We start from the raw sequence: 21072 nt of genomic DNA, 5'->3' as shown, positions 1-21072 counted from the left end.
ATGCATTCAAAGAGTTTAACCTTTCCCAAAAACAAGTCTGATCATTTCTTAATCCTCCAGGTGTGTAAACAGTGTGACTCACTCTGACACACTTCACCTTCCCAACAAACGGTAAAAGGAGCAGCACATAAGGTCTTTTTGACAAGCTGTTTTTCAGCTCTGATGTCTCATTTTTGCTGGTAAATGAGCGACTGCAATCCATGATGGAGTATAGATATATTTATTTAAAATAAAACAATTTCATTACAAAATGAGTCAAAATGAATGCCAGCATTCATATCAAAAAGTCACAGTTAAAGTGCTCAGGCAACCACCTTATTTACAGAATTAAATATTACACTGTATTTTTTTGTACAGTTGCAAAAAATACAAAATCTTTATTCTTGGGGTTTCTGTAAGCACCTAATTTTGAATCGAACAAAGTGATATCACAGTTTAGTTCAATATATTTCAGTGAGAGGGCTCACTTAGATTTTCTTCAAGACATCAGTCCTATTAGTGACTTTTTAAAAAACAAAACATCCTGTTGTGTCACAGTTATAGGTTTTCAGTCACAGCTTAGTGAAACTTCAAGCATGTTTTAAATAGCTTTACTTGTTAGACTTTGTACATAAAGTGGAGCTCGTGCAGATCTTGAGTCACATCTGTGGAACGTTGTGCAAAAGCCTTCATTTTCTGAACAACACTGTCTATCCATCAACGTTGTCGGACCATGGATGGTCTGTGCACGCCTGGAAGAGAGAAGAAGATATTTAAACAAGGTTTTAACTTTCGATTTGTCAGCTGGCTGAAGGCAAAGCCCCAAACTTTCCCCTTGCTTACAAGAAAGACCGGTTCTGCTGTTCATGGAAATGAGGGCAAAGCTATGAACGTAAATATTCTACAGGTTTATCCCAAATAAGAATGTCAAATATTTCAAAAATATGAATTAGTTTTAGTACTTAGACCTTTATAAAAAAAATGTTTTTGAGAAATAATGTTTAGGAAACTTAATTTGGGGTATTAACAGAAGCAAAAACATGAAATCTCTCACTGTAAGTAATAAATGGATATAAATTTCACTTTTTAAAATTACAGTAGGGCGGAAACAATTAATTGAATTAATCGTGATTAATCAATGATTGAAATAATCAACTAATTTAGTAATTGAGTAATCATTAACTGGAGCATAGAGACTAAAGTATGCCTTTAGCTGACAGAGCAACCAACTTAGAGCAGTAATTATAATAAAATTGTAAAAAACAAAAAAACATGTAAAGTTTTTGCATTTAAGATAAAAGAAAAACAACTTTTGTTCCGTCAATATGCTCTATTAAGAACTCTTAAAGTGGAAAAGTTTTAGTTTCACCTGGTTTAATTTAGTAAAATACCTTCTTTAAGGAACCCTTGACTGTTTGATTATTAAATGATCAATCGAAAAAAATATCAACAGATTAATCGATTTGCAAAATAATCGTTAGGTGCAGTCCTAAATTAAAGTGAAAGTGAACTCACTCAGTTGTGCTAATTTTGATGACATATTTGGTTAAGTCTATTTTGCACAAATTATTTTGTGTAGACTAAGTCTCACTATAATCAATATGCTGTGGCAATATATTAATAGTATAACAAAAGTTTTACTTCTAACAAAAGTAACATGATTTCATGTTACAAAATTTCTGTGTGTGTGCATAAAATACTTTAATATCATCAAACAGCTATACTGATACTGGAGTTTATCACAATAAAAAGAACATTAAAACTATGAAAGTACATAAACACCACAGTAGTCTGTCACTAACAGAAATCAGTTCTTGTCATTCTCACCTGTGTGTATTCAAATCGATCCTGCAGATAGCGATTACCAAGACAAGTGATGTAGCCTGTATTTTGCTTGGAGAGGCCAGCTATTCTGGCCGTGAAGTCGAGAGTGAAGGCCAGCTTGACCAGCTCGGGTGCTGTTGGTGGCACGGTGGGAGCTGTGTGGGTCGGCGTTGCCTCGTTCTCCAGATAAGCATCAGCCAGCCTCTGGAAGGAGGAGTAAGACATCCGCAGGAAAAAGTTGCTCAGAGTTGGGTTCCCTTTAAGCTGGAGGAGATATGAACAACAGAGCTATCAGGAATGAAAGCATGTTTGACCTACTTTAGATAACACAGAGAAGCTTATCCTTTTACTGTATCCCAAAGCAATTCCATTAATCCGGTTAATAATTCATACTTAGAGGCTTTAAAAGCGCAGAGTTCCTAGTTTTGGCCCGTTTTTTTTATCTATTGTGTGAACTTCGGGTTCTGACAACATCTTAAATAATTGGAAATAAAAAAAACTGTTTAAGAAAAAGAGATGCTGCAAAAGAAAAAAAATTAAGCAAGAAATCAAGTAAAAATTGCAATTAAATATTTGAAATGTCCCTTTCTGTCTTAAATCAGGCTTACAGGTTTATGTGTTAGTTTCATGTAAAACAGTTTCAGTAGACTTTACAACACAACGGTCACATGACCTGAGGTTGTTTTTCAAAGCCAGCTTTGTGACTCAGCATGTGCTATATGCAGTAGAGCTCTTCCTCCTTTTATCCTCTTACAGTGACTTTTGTTGTCTCTAGAAACATACCTCAAATTAACAAAGGAACAGACAAACATAGAATATATAGTAATTTTAACTTAACTGTACTTTTATGTTTTTCAGCTTTAGCATTAAACCCCATTGGTTTTTAACAGATACAGTACGTTTACTGTATCTTTACCTCAATGAGCTTGTATCCTTTTTATAAAATTATTTACATCTGATAAGTTTTTATTCTGTTATTATTACAGCTCATACTTTTTCACTGACAATACAAGGAAATACCCACCTTGTCATCAATGGCATCACCCTCTTGTTTTGTCATTGCAATAATCCGTCTGATAACTTCCTCTGATAACAAACACAAACAAAAGTTGAATATTAATAGTTGGCTGAACAGGTTTTATTGACTCTGAAAGCTTTATGTGTTTATTTCCTAACATGTTAATTTTCACTCCTGCAGTAGGCTACTTTTACTTTATCGTGTTTTTTTTTTTTACAATTTTGCTGTCAGTGCAGAACAATTTTTTACAACTGCAAACTAAGACGATGTGCTTTTTTCATACCATTGGAGAGAGTTTCAGTTTCCTCATTTTCTTTAACCTCGTGTACGATTTTTTCAAGTTCCTCCGACATTTTCTCATAGTAGGAGTATGTCGGTTCCACGTTGACGACACCTGTTTAGGAGATGGTTTTGTTATTTATGTGCAGTTTGTTGATGCAATACCATGTTATAAAGTATGTATCTGCATATTACCTTCTACTCTTGAAATACCAGCAGTGTTGAGATCTTTGATGGTTCTACTTGATCTTAGGGAAAGCCTTTTAGAGAGTTTCCTCCTTAAGGATTTTTTCCTCAGTGATTTCTTTGGGGAAGAGATCTGGGTTGTGGGTAGACAGGTAGTTGAGTGATCAGAAGCTTCAAACACCTCTGATGAGCTGCCTTGAGCTTCATCTTTGTCCTCGTTGTTCTTCGGGGTGAAAAAGCTGACCAAATTTTTCCAAAATGAGGGTTTCTTGCTCTTTTTGCTCTTCTTTGGTTTGATCGCTGGTTTCTGAGGTTCTTCCGGAGCCCTCTCTGGCTCATTCGTCTGGGATTCAACCACAGAGATAGCAGATTCTCTGGGATTTAATACCTCAGACAAGTGGAGCAAAGGGTCACTGGAGGATCGCCTGTGCCTTTTGGACATGGTTACCCACTTTTCTTTCTTCCCTGAATGCTTTGCCCTCAGACTGCCATCGTTCAGGCTGAGGCTCCGTTTAACATAAACCTCCAGGAGACGGATTGTGTCATTATGGGGCACAGAGATTATCTGGCTGTGTTTTTCTGTCTCCGTTTCCATGGTGGACTCTAAGAAGAAAAGCAAGAAGAGAAAATCCCAGGTTTATATCTGATTTCACTCTTTTTCAATACAAAACAGTATATTCACTGATGCACTTCAATAATGTTATGCACTAGTGTATTTCTTTTTTTTATTCAAAGGTTGTCAATACATATTATTTAAAAAAAAACGTTTTATTAACTTCAATAATCATGCATCTTTTAATATATTTTGTTGTTTTTTTACTTTCATTATGAACATGTTCATATAAAAATGATCAGCATGACGTTTGATCTTATTTCTAATATAAAGCAATAAAATTAGATGATCTTAAAAACATCAATTTCACGCAACACCCATCTACTATCCTAAATCATCTATAAACGTAGCAGAAAATCAGTTTAAAAACAATGACATCATGTTAAAGATAACTGTTATTATAGCGGTATAAAAAGAGACGCTCTTTTCTGTTTTAAAATCTGAGGGGGGAAAAAAAGCGTTATTTTTGTAAAAAAACAAAACAGGTTTACTCTTAAACTCACCTTGATCCGATAGAGTTTGTTTTTAATATATATCCGTAAAGAATTAAGGCGTTTTTATCGGCTCGCAGGATTTGAAGCAGCTCGCTGCAGTGACAGACTTTTTCTAATGAACAGACTCCGAAGTCTACCTGCTCACTGAAGCCAGAGCTCCTCCCACTTCTGCTCCGGATACACCTGAGATAAACTGGATGACAGAGGGGATTTTTTTTCTATTCACCTGCATGTTTTCCGGGTTTCGCTGCAGGACGTCAGAATCGGCCCTTGTTTATAGTTTCTCTTTAGCTGCGCAGTGTAACAAACGGCCACGTTTCACAGGAAGTCTGAGCTTAGTTTATTTCCTTCAAAAGGCAAGATTTAGAGAAACACTGGGCTAATAATGGAATTTAACATTTAAACATCTTTCTTTCTTTCTTTCTTTCTTTCTTTCTTTCTTTCTTTCTTTCTTTCTTTCTTTCTTTCTTTCTTTCTTTGCAAGAGAGATTCATAGACTATAATCAGGAAGTTTGTTAATGCAGAAGCAGTTTGTAATAGACAGGCTAGGTTATTTCACATTGTAAACCATCCATAGCTGGCTGTTTAGAGGACGACTGACTAACTGACTTCTGACTGACTTTTATTATTAATCATAATATTCAGTAACAGTTAGTTAATGGTTTCATTTAAAGGTTTATATCTCCCAACTTTTGTTTTACATTTAAACTTCGCACACACATAAGTGCACTTAGTCGCACATTACCATGTAACATCACATTAGTATTTCGTTTGCAGTGAACAGTGTTGGGCACGTTACTTTGAAAAAGAAATTTGTTTTAGTTACTAGTTACTTCTCCCAAAAAGTAACTGAGTTACTAACTGAGTTACACCACAATAAAATTAACCAGTTACTAGTAAAAGTAACTATTGTGTTACTTTTGCATTTCTCGCCCCCGTAACCCTCACCACCCGGCCCCCACCTTCTCGCCGTGTGTTTCAAAAGCCAGCTGAACAGAGCTGACGACAAAGTATCTGCAGAGAGTTTTGCATTTATTGCAACTCAATGTAAATTACATCAGGAGGGAACGCTATCTGGGCCATGCAACAACCTCTCCACAGACGCATGGCCCAACACAGAAGAGCGGCCTCCTCTGGCAGTACACCTACACCTTGTGGACAAAGGACATTCTTTTGAGGACCAGAATGTTCACATTCTGGATAAAGAAAATAGGTGGTTTGAGAGGGGCGTGAAGGAAGCCATCTATGTTAAGAGAGAAAAACCAACTTTAAACAGAGGTGGTGGACTCAGATTCCAGCTTCCAAAAACATACAATTCAATCATAGACATGATCCCTTCCAGATATCACCAAACCCCCCACCCCATCAGAGGAACGAGGGACCTACCCGCTCCAACCGGTGAACAATACCTCCTTAACGACCGACTCTTAACAATCATAGACAGGTTTCAGGTATTACAGGAGACAACCCCCCCCTTAACGGCAATCCCCCCCCCCCCCCCCCCTTTAACGACCTCAGAATCATAGACAGGTTTCAGATATTTCAGGCTAATAATTTTGAATTTTTACGGAATGACTATGACCTGGATGACTGAGAACCTTCATCAGCAACTTGCAGAGGCACATAATTTTCTCTTTACCCCATATAGCACAAAACCTAGCTCTGAAAAGAGCAGGAATTCTGTACTTATAATATTTGATGTTAGTATATTAATGTGTGTAATTGACCACAAAAAATTCAAGTTTTTTGAATATTCCACATGAGAGTATTACTGCTGCCACCATCTTTATTTGAGGGAAAAAATGGTCGGGGTGGCGACAGTGGTGGCCAATGATAGGGTGGCCACAGCCACCCCTGGCCCCCCATCTAGCTCTGCCCCTGATTCAGTGGTCAATTGCTACATTAGAGGGTGGATGTAAACATCCCATTGCAAGGCAATGTAGGTTAAAGTAGTCCAAACTCCATTCAATAAAGCGTTAAATATCAAATGGTATCAACAGATTCTTTAAAAAAGTTATGAAGATGATTAGTAAATCATTTTACTTTAGTTTGACAATATATGTATCATGATTTGGAGTTCAGCAATGTTAAACTCTATCTCTATCTGAAACTCGAATATCTGGAGGCTTTGAGAGCCACTGACAAGGCTGCTCAAAAGCTCTCTGAGTTTAAGATTTGTCAAGTAGCGCAGCTATCATTTTTTGTAATGCAAGTTGTGCCTTATAAGATGTCACAAACCAAAACCAAGCGGATTTAGGTTGTTTATTTATTTTGTCAGGAGACAAAGAGGCTGTCTGACTACTGTTTGTCACTACGATCCCCTTAAAAACACCCTATGAAGTTTCACCTTAGATACAGGTTTCACATACAGACAAATATATTTGTATGGATGTTTATTGTTTTTCTCACTGTAGAATAATACAATATAGGACAGGGGTAACCAATTAAAAATCAGTGGGGTCCGAATAAAGAAAATCAACAACCAGGAAAGATCCAGAGACATTTTTAATTATAATCCGTTACTTTAAACAGCATTTAACACTGAAGTGAAATGTAGGCATCCATGTTATACACAGAATTTTTAAATAAAAAAAAAAATATATAAAAAAAAATAGGTAATTTTTCCATTTAAAAATCTAAATTTTTTTTGGAAGTAGAGAACAACATTCTTTCAGTTTAGTATATAGACAATTTCCTGACTCACTTTTTTTTTTTTTTTTTATAAAACACCTGAACTGACTGTTTTTTTTCTTTCTTTCATTTTTCTGGCTTAATGAAAGCAGTGGGCTTTAGGCTGCCCTACAAGGCTTTAAACCTGAGTTTAATGGAAACAAAGCCATTCTCAAGCACATATCAAGGTGCTCATTTTGAGCCTGGATTGATATTTATTTTTTGAGTATGTTCATGGTGAAGAATCCTGCTTCACAGCAGCAGACTGAGCCTCACATACTAAAAAATTTGCAGGGTCATCTTCGAACATGCTATTTTACCAGTTCATTTCAGTTCTTCTTGCAGTCCGGTTTGCCTGCTGTGTCTAAAAGGTAAATAGAAGCAGCAACCCAGACTGACAGCCCATTGGCTAATTTGTATCACGTGTAGCCTGGTGCCGGACGCTACGAATGGCTTTACCATGCAAACAGGAGAAGCGGCGCAAGTGACGTTTATATACTGTCGTCGGACAACATGCAGTCATTTATAAATGTTTTAAATCAGGTTGGGTCCGGATTAGCCACCAGGTGGGTTTGGATCCCGACCCTGGTCCGCTAATCTGTGATCTCTGGTTTAGGATTAACCAGAAATTCCAAGCCAATTTTTTTTTTCATCAACCTCCATTCAAAATAGAACAATTCATGCTGGATTTGATTTATTTTTCAAACAGGACCCATCTCTAAAGCGATGCAGCTCAGGTTTGGTGGCCAGTTCAGTACAGCTTTATCTTTTTGAGCTGTACAATTTTTACACTCAGGTAGCCTATTTACAATTCAAATAATTTCATGCCAAATTTGACCTTATTTAGCTCTATGTAAAAGCTAAATATGCTAAAATTCAATGCTATGCTCCAACATAGCATTGAAATGAACCTACCCTGACATTACCTCACACACTTCCTGTAATAACACCTTCCTCTCCACTCCTCTTTATAGTATGGAAACTACAGTGTTGCTACACCAGTTTGACATCTGTCATTTCACGGAAGGTGTTGTTTATGAGGCAGAAACAGTTTCCCTATTTTTCAGTCAGATAGTTTGTGTAGATTTGGTTTATTGTGCTGTCCAGCAATTAAAGTAAAACATTAAACAAATACTATGATTGAAGTCTTATCGGGTTAACTTTTAACCCATAGAAACCGAAACAAAAACTGTTTAATCATACGGATTATCTTTAAGGATATTGTTGTCAGAAAGCCGTCCTTATTCGGTTAAACTTTTTTACATCACAAGATGGGACTTCAACCTGTAAAAATGAATGTTTACAAAGTAAAAGTTAATAAATAAAATAAAAGGGACAATAGTAATAAAATAAGGCCTGTGACACAGTTTAATCATAAATTTATCATATTGTTTTATATTGTGTGTAAGGAAGAACATTTTCTCTAAATATAAATAAAACATAAAGTACCAGTTGCACAAAACTATTTCCACAACAAGCAGTGGAAAGGGAGGGGAAAAAATGCCATTTGCCAAAATTGCCAAAATGCCATTTAGAGGTAGATCTATGAAGCCACATTCAGCATTTTCCAGGTCATTCTAATATCTTCAGTGTTTTGGTTAAATTAAGGACTGCCAAATAAGATAAAAGCATTGTGTTTTGTAGTACATACTAATCTCCATAGGGTGTCACAGTTACTTATAAAACCTTAGTTCTACACGGACTAAAGACCACTCATAGACCCCTTTCAGAGGTGTGAAAAGTTTGCATTGTACATTCTTTACCCTCCTTTAAAAGTACAGATACCTGCTAAAAAAAAAAAAGACTTCAGCAAAAGTACAGATTAAACACCTTTACTTAAGTAAAGGTTAACAGATAAAAGATTCAGGTTCTACATTTTATTTAAGTACAAAACCTAAATGAAGCTTTTGCCTTAAATTATACAAATAACTTTGAAAAACTATTATTTAAAAGACATTTATATGCAAATGAAATGGCATAATTTCTTCTTCAAACAGAGCAAAGAAAGTTGTTCTCTCTAGTTTTTAAAAATGTCAATTAGGATAATATTGATTGAACTGAACTGAATTCCAGCAAAAGAATTTGAACACATTTAGAATTGATTTTTACAGCATTAAAAGTGAAATAGAACTTAAATATATTTAATACATAAATGTTAAATCTACTAATTTAGATTTAAATCTGATTTATCTTTTTGAATGTTTTCCAGCTCACTTTTTTCACCAGTTTTTCTATAAACAAACTGTGCTCCAACTGGACAGATGCTCTTCACACTCTTGAGTTACCCTGGTTTGTTGCAGCTGTTAAAAAGCAGATAGTTAGTCTTGACAAAGTAAGGATTAGAAAGTACAGATATTTTTTTGTAATATTAAGTACAAGTCATAAGTGACTCAAGTAAATAGAAACATAAAAAGCTACTTTAGCACAGCAGCTAAGTATTTATAATAAATTACTTGATACCTTTGGACACTTTTAATAGGTGTGCCTAGTTAAGGTTAGGGTTGGACCCCTTTTTTTTCTAAATAACTGTCCTAAATCTTTATTGTTAAGGTCCAACGTTGTGTTGCATTATGCATTTGAAGGTTTAATGACTGTCCATGATGCGAGTCTCCTGTTCCAACATGTCTGTATTTAAAGCGGTCTGGTGAGCATGGAGATCACTACTGGAAATCAATTTTTAGTCATTTTCAATAAGGTTGATTATAGATGTTGAAGCTTGGCTTGTTTTTTAGTGTAGTCCTGTTTCTCTGACTGTAACTAACTGGATGTGCTCTCTTCATCCTCTGACGTAGAAGCTGGCTTGGAGCTTGTCTTCCTGGCTGTGTCTTTCCTGGCTGGGGCCGCCTGTGGAGCTGGTTTACAGTTGCCTTTTGTATCTATGCTTCTTTCTGTACATCTGCTTCTGTCTCCTTGAACCCCAGTCGGCCTCGGCAGTTGGCCGCTTACACTAAGCCTGGTTCTGCTGGAGGTTTCTTCCTGTTAAAAGGGAGTTTTCCTCTCCACTGTCAGTACATGCATGTTCAGTGCAAAGGATTGCATAGAGTCAATGAGTCGATGCAATCAACTGGTTTTATTTAGATAGAAAACTTTGAACCTGCCTGACTGTATGATCTGTTTGAATTGTCTCTGTAAAGGGCCTTGAGATGATATATTGGCATCATCACCGATATAAAGTTTGCATGACCTCCCTCCTCCCTATGTGGGTTCTCTTTGAGTTCATTTAAAAGCATGTGTTACAGTATTTTCTTAGTATTATTTCCAAGTTTAAATAACTCTTAGTAAAATATAGAAATGATCATTTCAGATTGATTCAACTGATGGGAACAGCAGTATTTGAGTACAATGGACATTTGTCTGTGTAAAAATAATCCTTCTTATATCATACAATTAACCAATTAGGCTTTCTGTTTTGTCTCATTCATTGATGTCTGGGAAAACACACTCTCAGGGCATTGCTCCATTTACTGTTTGGCTCTCGAAGATACTTTAGGTCACCTTCTTTATTTTTCATGGCCGTTAAGCTTTACAAATGTGAGACTCATGTTTCGTCCCACATGGTTTAGTCATTGACCTCTGGAGCAAGCACCCCGCAGCAGGGCATTTACTTTGCATTTACCTGTCATAAATCTTTATGTTTTTCAGTCATTACTTGCCCTCTCTGTGTCCCTGGACACTCTTCTGCAATCACAAAATGATTTGTGTTGCATAAGGCAACACAAATCATATCCAAAGAGACTGTGTGAAAAAACATATGTGTGGAAGTAACTCTAAAACTCATTGTATTATCATACTTAATATATTGAAAGACATTTCTAAAAATACTAAATTATCAAACTTAAAATAACATAAATATTGTTTAATATTTATTTTAATTTTTTAGTAGTTTATGGTGTTATTTATCACAATGTAAAGAAAAGTACAGTGAAACAGTTTTCTTAGTTTATTAATACTTGGTTGAAGACATACTTGTGAATATAGGTGTAGATATACAGTAGGTGTAACACTTTTTCTATCTGTTTTTACTTTGGGTTTGAACAGGTCAGACTTTAAACACAATTTTAGAGGTTGCCTGAGATTTTCATTTTGTTGTTCTCCTCAAATGTTTCCTAAAAAATGTTTTAACCATATATTCCCTGGCTCTAAGTGTGTATACAGGAACTTGGAAAAATTTTTCATAAACCTTGAACACTTTTAGATTTTATCATGTAATAAGAAAACTCCAATGAGTTTTTTTGTTGGGTTTTTATAAGACAGATCAAACTTCATTTTTAAGCTGAAACGGAAAAAAACACAGTTTCCTCAATGTGAAATGTATGACATTAAAACTTTGTAGAACCACCTTTTATATCTACTCTTGCACTTCTTTTTGTCTCCAAAAGCTTTGAAAAAAAACAAAACATTTTGCTTTCGTCCTGGAAAAATGAAGTGGGTCCAATATTATCAAATTGTCCATCCAACCATTTTCTGACACACTTATCCCTAATGGGGTCATGAGGTGTGCTGGTGCCTATCACCAGCTGTCTACAGGTGAGAGGCAGGGTGTACTCTGGAGAGGTTGCCAGTCTATCGCCCAACAAACAACCATTCAGATACACACACTCACACCGAAGGAGAATTTAGAGAAGCCAATTAACTTGGACTTGGAGCCAGAGTACTCGGAGAGAACCCACACATGCTCAGGGAGAACATGCAAACTCCATGCAGAAAGATCCTGGGCCGAGAATCGAACCCACAACCTTCTTGCTGCAAGGCAGTAGTGCTACCCACTGAGCAGTCCCTATCAAATTGTCAAATCTAGAAAAAAAAAAAAAAAAAAAAAAAAAAAAAAAAAAAAATATATATATATATATATATATATATATATATATATATATATATATATATATATATATATATATATATATATATATATATATATATATATATATATATATATATATATCTCATTCAATTTACATTTTGTATTTAAGTCGAACATTCAACTCGAGAAGAGGCCTGAAAATCATTCTATTGAATCTCTGGCTTTATGTTTAAGGTTACTGTTTACCAAAAAGTGAAGACTCCACTATTATCTCCATCTTTTAATCAACTCTGACCTCCCCCACAGCATGATGCTGCCAATGCAAATGCCAATGCTGCCAATGTTGTTTTTGCACTTTTACTTTATACTTTGTTCCGCTTCCATACAAGTTGTAGCTTCTTAAAGAAACTATTTGATTGAAATGCAGTCTGATGAGTTCCAGGTGACTTTACCCTCCAGAGAACATAAACTAAAGTGCAGAGCCTGCTGTCTGTGTGACTGAAAATTAAATTAACATGTGTGCTGACAGTACAGTAACCCAATCCACTGATATGAGACTCAGTGTCTTATGGCTCAGTGGCTTTTGCGTGAGACCCGTCCATTGTTTCACTTAGAGCAGAGGGATGCAGCTTGTCAGCGCCTGGAAGAGTCAGAAGGAAAGAGCAGTCATGCTACAGAGATATTTATAGTTCTACTAAGATTTGCACTACACTGCTGCGTCACAGTGACAGAACTGAGTGGTGGTCTTAGAGCAGCTTTCTCGGGGGTTGAATTTTCATCAAAGGTAGGCTGGATTTGATCTCCTCATGAAACACCCCATGAATTATAAATGACAGCCTCTCTTTAGCCTGACCTTGCCTGAGCCAACTGTCTTTTTATATTCTAAAATTCGAACAGAGGGTATCTGTGGGATATCAGCAAGCAATCAGAAATCAGAGGAGTGGCATACATTGTAAATAGTTTAAATGGCTTAAAAACTCAGCACTAGTCTCAACAGGAGTGCAATTAAATCTCTCAAGCAGACTGAAAATTACAAATCACAAGAACTTCATAATCCAGTTCTGTGTGGTCTGAATTAACTGACTGACAATGTCTCCAGCATATGAAGAAATGTGACTAAAACAGCAGGAAAAACACTCTCTGACTCACTTCACAGACCCAGTAAGATCATGTTATAAAAGATTAATATGCTCTGCATATTTAACTTGGTGTTTTTGCTTCTGTTCAGGTCCCACTCAATGGCATTGTTAAACTTGTTCTGATAGCTAAACTCCTCCCATTTAAAGGGAAGTTAAGCCAACAGAAAACTGTTTCTGTCCTGTTCCGCATTCAGTTATGCTGATTTTCTATCTTACGAATCGGTCAACATTTTTTATGCATTCCAGCTTATTTTTCCATTTAGTAAACATTAGTTAAGAGGCTTGTAAGAGTTCAAACAAACATCTGCTCCTTCAGACTCATTTTTACATCACAACATTAGGGATTTTGATACCGATACAGCAAGAAAAAAAAATAATTAAAAAGCCAAGCTGTTTTTCCATCCTATCATATGACAGACACCGCACAACCATTTTAATCATGATATCAGCAATGCAAATAACCAGCAAGAAGGTGTTGATAACAAGCCAAGATGAGGTGTTAATGAGTGTGCAGCCTTAACGACAAAAACTGACACACGTTTATTCATCACTTTTATAAATAAATCTACGGAAAAGAGAAGCACAAACCCCTGTATCTGCCCAAAAACGCACATGTTTTGTCCCAGGCTGGGGAAGAAGCTCAACCGAAGGAAACATGATGCAGTTTGGGTACATGTTTAATGAAAGGCACTCTTTGCTGGATAAATAAAACATTGCAAATTATGACACTGTACTGTACAAAGTTGACACATACAGTAACAGTCTTCACCCATTCAGTGCTCCATAACATATTAAAGTGCTGATTATTGAAGTGACCTACTAATGTCACCTTGTTGCAATATACTTTCCTTACAGGTACAGCTTTTTCAGGAGGTGAAAAGCATTTTTCTGTTAGGCCCATTTTTTTAAGGATTATTATAAAGGCATTGACTGAGATACAATTACATTCACTGACATTTCGGTACAAGAGATATTTATATGAACACTCATACACTATGTTCCAGTGAAGAAAATGTTTCATGCATAAATAGTTCATATTCATCTTATCTTGTGCAAAATGCAAGTAATCATTTCTCATTATCTCACAGTCCATGTTTTTATTATCTCTTCATCTCATCCCTTAGTATATTGTTCCTCATAATAGTTTAAAAATATTATTGTAAATTCAGTTGCAATATATACTCACATGTATAAAATTTTCATAAATGATAAAAGGAATGAAATGTCATATCAGTCATTATGCCATGCAATAAAGAATGAGAAATCATCGGCAAATGAAATAAAAATCTTAAATAAAAAACATTTCTTTTTGCTTTTTTGCCTTTACCATTTAGTCTGTTCACAAATGCATATATGTATATAATTTTTTACAATTCTGTACACTTTTACAAACACATTTTCCCTGCTAGCAATGGAGGATGTAAAGCTCCTAAAGTGCTTAAGACATATGTAGAAAAAAGCTTTTAGTGCAAAGAAGTGATGCAATATTAAAGGGTATTTATTTCACATTAGAATATAAATTGTTTCGTTGTTCAAGTTAAAGTCAAATACATCTGCATTGCTGCTTGGTGCCAAACTATAATAAAACGAATAGATTAAAAAAGTAATCTGTGTTTGTGATTATTAAAACCGCTGCATGCAAACCCTTGCATGTATACTGAAGATAAAGCAGTTTTATTTTTAACTTTGCAGGGTATCTACAAGATTAATAGCGGCCATGCGACTTCGCCTGCTATTTATCACACAGATATTGTTACATGGGGAGGTGCCGCTGGCTGTACATTTGCACCTATAGATGTGCTGAGAAGACAATGAGTAAGCCAATGTCCTATTTTACACTACACACACTTGCCTGCCCTTGAACATGCTGCCAAAGCCTATCTGATTTCACTGTATATGATAAAATAACTAGATTACTTCATTTGTTTTTATCTGACAGACAAACCTATTCTACTAAGGTCTTATCAGTTTGCACTTCTTAGGTTATTTTTTCTTACTGCACTTTGTATTCTCAGAGTTACTGAAGCAGTAGTTGCTCAGTTATGTTAATTGCACTTTGACACATCTACATGCAGACAGACAGTTTGTGTACTGTCTGTGCCATCAGTGTCTAATAATACTGTAATCATCTTCATAAGTGTTTCAGGTACAAAAAACGAGTAGATAAATCACTTGTGCCTCACTAACAGATATGTTTTATTTTTAATTCCTGTTTATCTGGCCCCGTATGTTTAAAAAATGAAACATTTTACTCAATGCATGCCATTTTTCTCATTTTGCCAAGTCCCATTACTCTTGTTGAGTGAGAGTGTGCTTCCACTCCTGTTAGCAGCTGACATTTTCTGTGCAGCTTCTGCAGCTGCATCCATCACTTGTTTTTCTTCTTGCTCTGTCTCACGATGGTAGAAATAGTTAAAGTTGGAAACGATGACAGGGACTGGTAGGGCAATGGTCAGAACACCAGCTATGGCACAGAGGGTACCGACCATTTTGCCTCCCATAGTGATCGGACACATGTCTCCATATCCGACAGTGGTCATGGTTACAACAGCCCACCAGAAGCCGTCAGGGATGCTAACAAACTGTGTCTGAGGCTCATCCACTTCTGCAAAGTAGATGGCACTGGAAAAAAGAATGACTCCTATGAATAGGAAGAAAATTAGCAGCCCCAGTTCCCTCATGCTGGCTTTCAGAGTCTGACCCAAAATCTGAAGACCCTTTGAGTGTCGAGACAGCTTGAAAATTCTGAAGACTCTCACAAGTCGAATGATTCTCAAAATTGCCAAGGACATGTTCTGACCTGCGTTCACATCATCATCGGGTGTTGTGGCTAGCTCAGTTCCAAGAGTAACAAAGTAAGGAATTATAGACACAATGTCAATAATATTCATGATGTTATTGAAGAAATCACTTTTACTGGGGCACACCACAAAACGGACACCGAGCTCAAAGCAGAACCATATGATGCAAATAGTCTCAACAATGAAAAATGGGTCTGTGAGATATGTCCACGCAGTTTTTAGGGGCAGGGTAAGAGGGAGAACTGCTTTGAGAGCCATTGATCATTTGGATGAAACCTAGAGGAAAGTCACTGTCCTCCCTGAACTCTGGAAGAGTCTCTAGACAGAAAATAAAGATTGAAATGACAATGACAAAGACAGAGACCAGAGCAACGGACTTAGCTGCGCTGGAGCTCTCTGGGTATTCGAACAGAAGCCAGAACTGCCGCTGCAGTTCATTGGTCGGTAAGAGGACTTCTGGTTCTTTGATGAAGCCTTCATCTTCACGAAACTGTTCCATTGCTTCATGACCCAACTCATAGAAAACAATTTCATTTGCAAAAATATCCAAGGGAACGTTGGCTGGTCTGCGGATTCTCCCACCTGACTGGTAGTAGTAGAGTATTCCGTCAAACGATGGACGATTTCGATCAAAAAAATATTCGTTTCTCATTGGGTCAAAGTAATGTATCCTCTTCATGGGATCACCCAGCAATGTCTCTGGAAACTTACTAAGGGTACTGAGTTGCGTTTCAAACATCAGTCCTGAAACATTAATGACAACTTTCTCATCCTTTTCTTCAAAACAGTGCTTTTCAAAGAGATCTTCATTTTCATAATAATCCTTTAGCATCTTACTGAAGACACTGTCACTGGGGGACTCACTGTTGGCCAGAAGCTTGAGATTTGAGATCAAGCTGCCACTGCTGGAGTTTGCTTTTGAGGTAAGAGTTGGAGGAGTAGAAGGGGACAACCCATCTTGACCAGACTGACGCTGTCGCCGTCCTCTGCGTGGGGACTGGCGAGGAGAAGCAAGTCGATGGGCCAACAGGTTCTGATCAGGAGCCTCTGAGGTGGGTGAGGTCGGGTAACCCGAGTCGCTTGGATCACCGAGGTTGATTCCAACATCATCCATGTTTTCAAAATTCACAAGCGGCACCTCCATTGCCGGCTTTGATGCTAGCTCTGATGGTCAATCTGGTTCCGTAGGTAGAGGAGGCACTTCAGCCAGTGCCACGCTGAGGATGCTACTGCAGCTTCTCTCCACCTGGTTACCATTCAGACTGCTGGAAACTAAATTTTAATGCAGGCTTCTGGTTTATCTGCAAAAAAGTGTTGAAAGCAATCATATTAAAGTAGTGTTAATCGGTTCAATCTAGTCCTGTTGAAAAAATACTTTTCTTTCAGATTCTGTTGCATCAGCAGAGAACCTGCCATCTGATACATTGCATGTACAGGTCTTTTTTTCCTCTTTATTTTCTTTTCAATGACCTAAACGGAAACTGCAACTCCCCAAGATCAGATTCAAAAGTGCTTACATGCTGCATACAGTGCATTATTGCTGATAATGTGCAGCAAAACATTTTTTTCTGTCCACACAACTTATTCTGCATCTTTGACCGATACATTAAGTAATTTTAAATGACACATAGTTTTCTTTCCATATATAATTTCCTTATTAAATTTTCAAAATTTCTATTTTTACACCTTATTATTATCTATGTAATATTATTATTATCTATCATCACAATCCTTCTTAGATTCTGGGTGGGTAATCCGATATTAAAGTTGCCATATAGTTAAGTGGCTGTTTATCATTCCTTCAGTAAAGATTTGACAGGTAACCAAATCCTAACAAACAACACAGGGCTGCAATGCACTTGACACCGAGGGGCCCTTCAAGACTCAAGGTGATTCACATGGCTCTGTTTCCATTCTCAGCTTAGCAGATAGCATGACAGCTGAGGGTATAGAGTTGATTCTTATGTAAGGAAATCATAGATGGCTGTTACAAAAATATTGGAGTTAATTGCCTCATGTTAGTGACCATGGGTCACTAAGTAGCAAGAATACAAGGGATATCACCAAGAACTAAGAAGTAGGCACTAACATCTATAGACCTCAGAAACCTTACTCAGTGCAAAAAGATTTTAAAATCAATTGCTGTTATTTGAAGGTCTGCTGGTATTTATAAGAATAGTTTGCACTCGAAGGACACTTAAAACATAAGTTGTGTCAATGTGACACAACATGCATGCAATGAGGACTCACCCGTGATCCTGGCTCTGCAGAAGTTTCTGTGCCCTCTCTGTCCTGCCTGCCGGCTCCGCTCTGTTCCCCACTTACCTCCCTAACACTCCCTCATCCAAAACTTCCAATCAAGAGCGTCTCTAGCTGTATTAAAGCTCCCACTGAGTAATTTAACACCATGTGCGAAACCAGAGATGTTGAATACACCCTCAGAAACTCACAAACATACACAACTGCTCCCTCACGCTCTCAAAACTGCTAAAAAATAAAGAAAAACACCCACAGAGGTATCTGACCACATTGAATGTGGGGGTCACCTGGTGTTGTTCTCCCTGATCCCTCCTTCGCCAGAGGGGACATTATAGGTGAGCTCTGTGATAGGAGATTTACTCTGCACGAGCCAATCGCTGTTTGATGAGGGAAAGGGAGTGTGGGTCCTAGTAGCTTGCTTCTATACTGCAGACTAAGCATCCACTTGCAGGATCATCCAATCCATTGTCACCTTGGGAATTAAACTTTTTCTTCCTCTTTTATACTACTTCTCAATACTTGCAAGAACATCTGTCTGCCTAGGGGCTTCGGTCTCTTGTTTTATTTGTCCTGATTGGGCACAAGCTGTTGTTTCCTCTGAAATCTGATCTGTTTGAGTAATTTCTTCAAATATTCACAAAAAGATCATAGTGTTCCTCTTGTAACGTAAACCTGTTAAGGTGCGGTTAGACCAATGACAAATTCATACCATCAGTGTTTTCAAGGATAATGTTTAATGTTCTGATTACTTGAAAAAGTTAACAAGGTAAAGCAATTAACTTCTGCAGATTTGTCAGGGTGTTTTAAAGATAGCTTTCCAATCTCCACCGATGTTTTGTCAGATTAATTAAAGTCCTTTAGGTTCTTTCAGGAATTTAATCTTTTCATTAAAGTTTATGTCACGGTTCTTTGGAAGAACGAAGTCCCGAATGTCCTGATACCTGACTGAAAACCGCTGCCCCAATGTTAGATATCATTGCCTAACGCTCCTCCTGCTGCAGCTGGCTGTCTGCTGGTCCCCTGTAACACTGCAGCATAAGAAGGACCGCTGCAGGCGACCTCAGGCACACTGCTTCAAGGTCACAGAAAACTTTGCAGTCTCTGCTTTTTCACATCAGTCACCATACATGATCCTGACATCATTATGTGGTCTCGCTGCAATATCATGCATCTATAAACATAAATTTCAATTTACTGCTCTAGGCACTGACACAGAGAATGCCATGCATATGAACAGATGCAGTGATGTGCATATGCTCAGACAAGCACTAACTGCTGACTCAACATCCCTCACATGTAGACACCTCTCTTTATAGGCTCCTGCATTGCCCGGCATTTGTCATTGAGAACACAAGCAAGCTGAGGGACAACCTCCTTAAACCCTTTATTATTGAAATTGCCACATCCAAAGTGAGACAGAGAGGACCACAGACTACACCAGTTAAATCGAGAGTAAATAATCACTCCCTTATTCAGGATGATTTGTGACAATGAAAGTGGGAAAAAAAAAGGTTTATATATGAAATAGAAACTCAAGGGTGATGGGTCAGAAGTTACTGCATTGTGAGGTGTCTCAGGGGAACTGTGACATACTGTGGGATTAACACCCCTCCTTCCATCCATCATCCACTCCTCCGCCCTTCCTGATGACACTATCACCTTACCGATAAACAATCTGTGTTGACAAAGCAATTCTCCATCAGAAGGTTTATACACTACTGCTGCATAGTTGGAGTACCTTCAGCACACCTTTACAGAAGTTTGACTTTCAGACACATCTGCTAAAATGGTGACCTCTGCCCACAAAAGGAATATCATTACATTGAGGAGAATGCTCCTTATCCACCCCTGCCCAGACCCCCCAAAACACCCCCCCCCCCAAAAAAAAAAAATGTGGAACATTCCATTGTTATAATTTCAATTAGTAATTACAATGCTTTTAGTTAGGCTAGGAACAAAGCAGAAAAGTGTAGTAAAGCTTTCCATAACATTTACTTAGAAGGTTTCTTGACATAGTCTCAGTGTGCCATTAGAAGTAGATCTAAGGGGTTAGTTGTTGTTCCAAAAAAGATGAAGAATGAATCAATGTAGAGCTTACTGATATGGACGTGATTGGAGTTCCAGGGGGAGGTGAGTCTAAACCCATAGCTGGTTGGTATGTATTTGGAGACCGGAAGTGAAGGGATGTGTGGTCCTACAGTCCTTCCGAAGTGGAGCTGAGCAGTGGTGACACATAGGAGCGTGGACAGCAGGTACAAGGAGGAGGGGTTAAAGATTTGGGACTAAGACCCCGTCCACACGAAGTCAAAACGAACACGAAACGCTAATATTTTCCAGAACGTTTGTCGTAAAGACGGAGACGTAAAATAAATGTGATCGTCCACACCAATGCATGAAAACGCTGCAAAATGTATGCCAGGCCTGTAAGTGGCGCTGTGGTGCCAAAGCAAAAATAGGCGACGAAATGTTGGGCATGCGCACTAATATTTATACATGGTTGCCCTGCGGGTCCATTTTCGTGGTTCAGTCAAATTCAGGTGCTGAACTATGTCGTCGATATAGCTCTGTTCTTCCTGGAGATATTCCAGAAGAAGAAGATTCTGTTGTAAGCCCGACAGCAGGGTGAGTAGCATAAGCAGCAACCATTCACCACAGTATGGCGCCATTGTTGTTGTGATACTGTGTCGCGCATGCGTGTTTAGAGGCGACGCTATGACGCATGCGTGTAATAAAAAAATGCGGTTAGAGCTTAAAGATGGAAACGCGAAAACGGCGTTTCAAAATCTTCCCACTCTGAAGGCTGAATAAAAAAAAGATCGTTTACAGACCCCCGAAACGCCGGCTTCGTATGGATGAGAGGCTGGTTTGGTGAAAAATTTGTGCGTTTAGGCCAGGGTTTGACTTCGTGTGGACGGGGCCTAAGAGGTCGAAGTAGGAGTTCTCCACACACCTTAAGACCCAGGAAGCGCCTCACAGAAGACAAACCTTGGATATGACAGGCAAATCTGG

The 21072-nt window shown here is 37.8% G+C and overlaps 2 protein-coding genes across 2 annotated transcripts; both read right to left on the bottom strand.

The window, feature by feature from the left end:
- Positions 1 to 199: 199 nt before the first annotated feature.
- Positions 200 to 4608, bottom strand: LOC119779011. Its single transcript, XM_038278513.1, has 6 exons — positions 4403 to 4608; positions 3296 to 3889; positions 3105 to 3215; positions 2828 to 2889; positions 1807 to 2067; positions 200 to 731 (listed from the first exon to the last, which is right to left on the bottom strand). The coding sequence occupies exons 2-6, from the start codon at positions 3879 to 3881 to the stop codon at positions 690 to 692; spliced, it is 1062 nt and encodes a 353-aa protein (XP_038134441.1). The 5' UTR covers positions 3882 to 3889; positions 4403 to 4608; the 3' UTR covers positions 200 to 689.
- A 9054-nt stretch (positions 4609 to 13662) lies between these two features.
- Positions 13663 to 19895, bottom strand: LOC119778984 (potassium voltage-gated channel subfamily A member 10). The gene is given in 3 exon segments (XM_038278452.1): positions 13663 to 16008; positions 16010 to 17105; positions 18055 to 19895. Coding segments are annotated over 2 exon segments (1692 nt in total). The 5' UTR covers positions 16949 to 17105; positions 18055 to 19895; the 3' UTR covers positions 13663 to 15255.
- Positions 19896 to 21072: the final 1177 nt, after the last annotated feature.

Source organism: Cyprinodon tularosa, unplaced genomic scaffold, assembly GCF_016077235.1.
Source record: "Cyprinodon tularosa strain WSP-4 unplaced genomic scaffold, ASM1607723v1 ctg141, whole genome shotgun sequence".
Lineage (NCBI taxonomy): Eukaryota > Metazoa > Chordata > Actinopteri > Cyprinodontiformes > Cyprinodontidae > Cyprinodon > Cyprinodon tularosa.
This window is presented reverse-complemented; position numbering and strand designations above follow the sequence as displayed.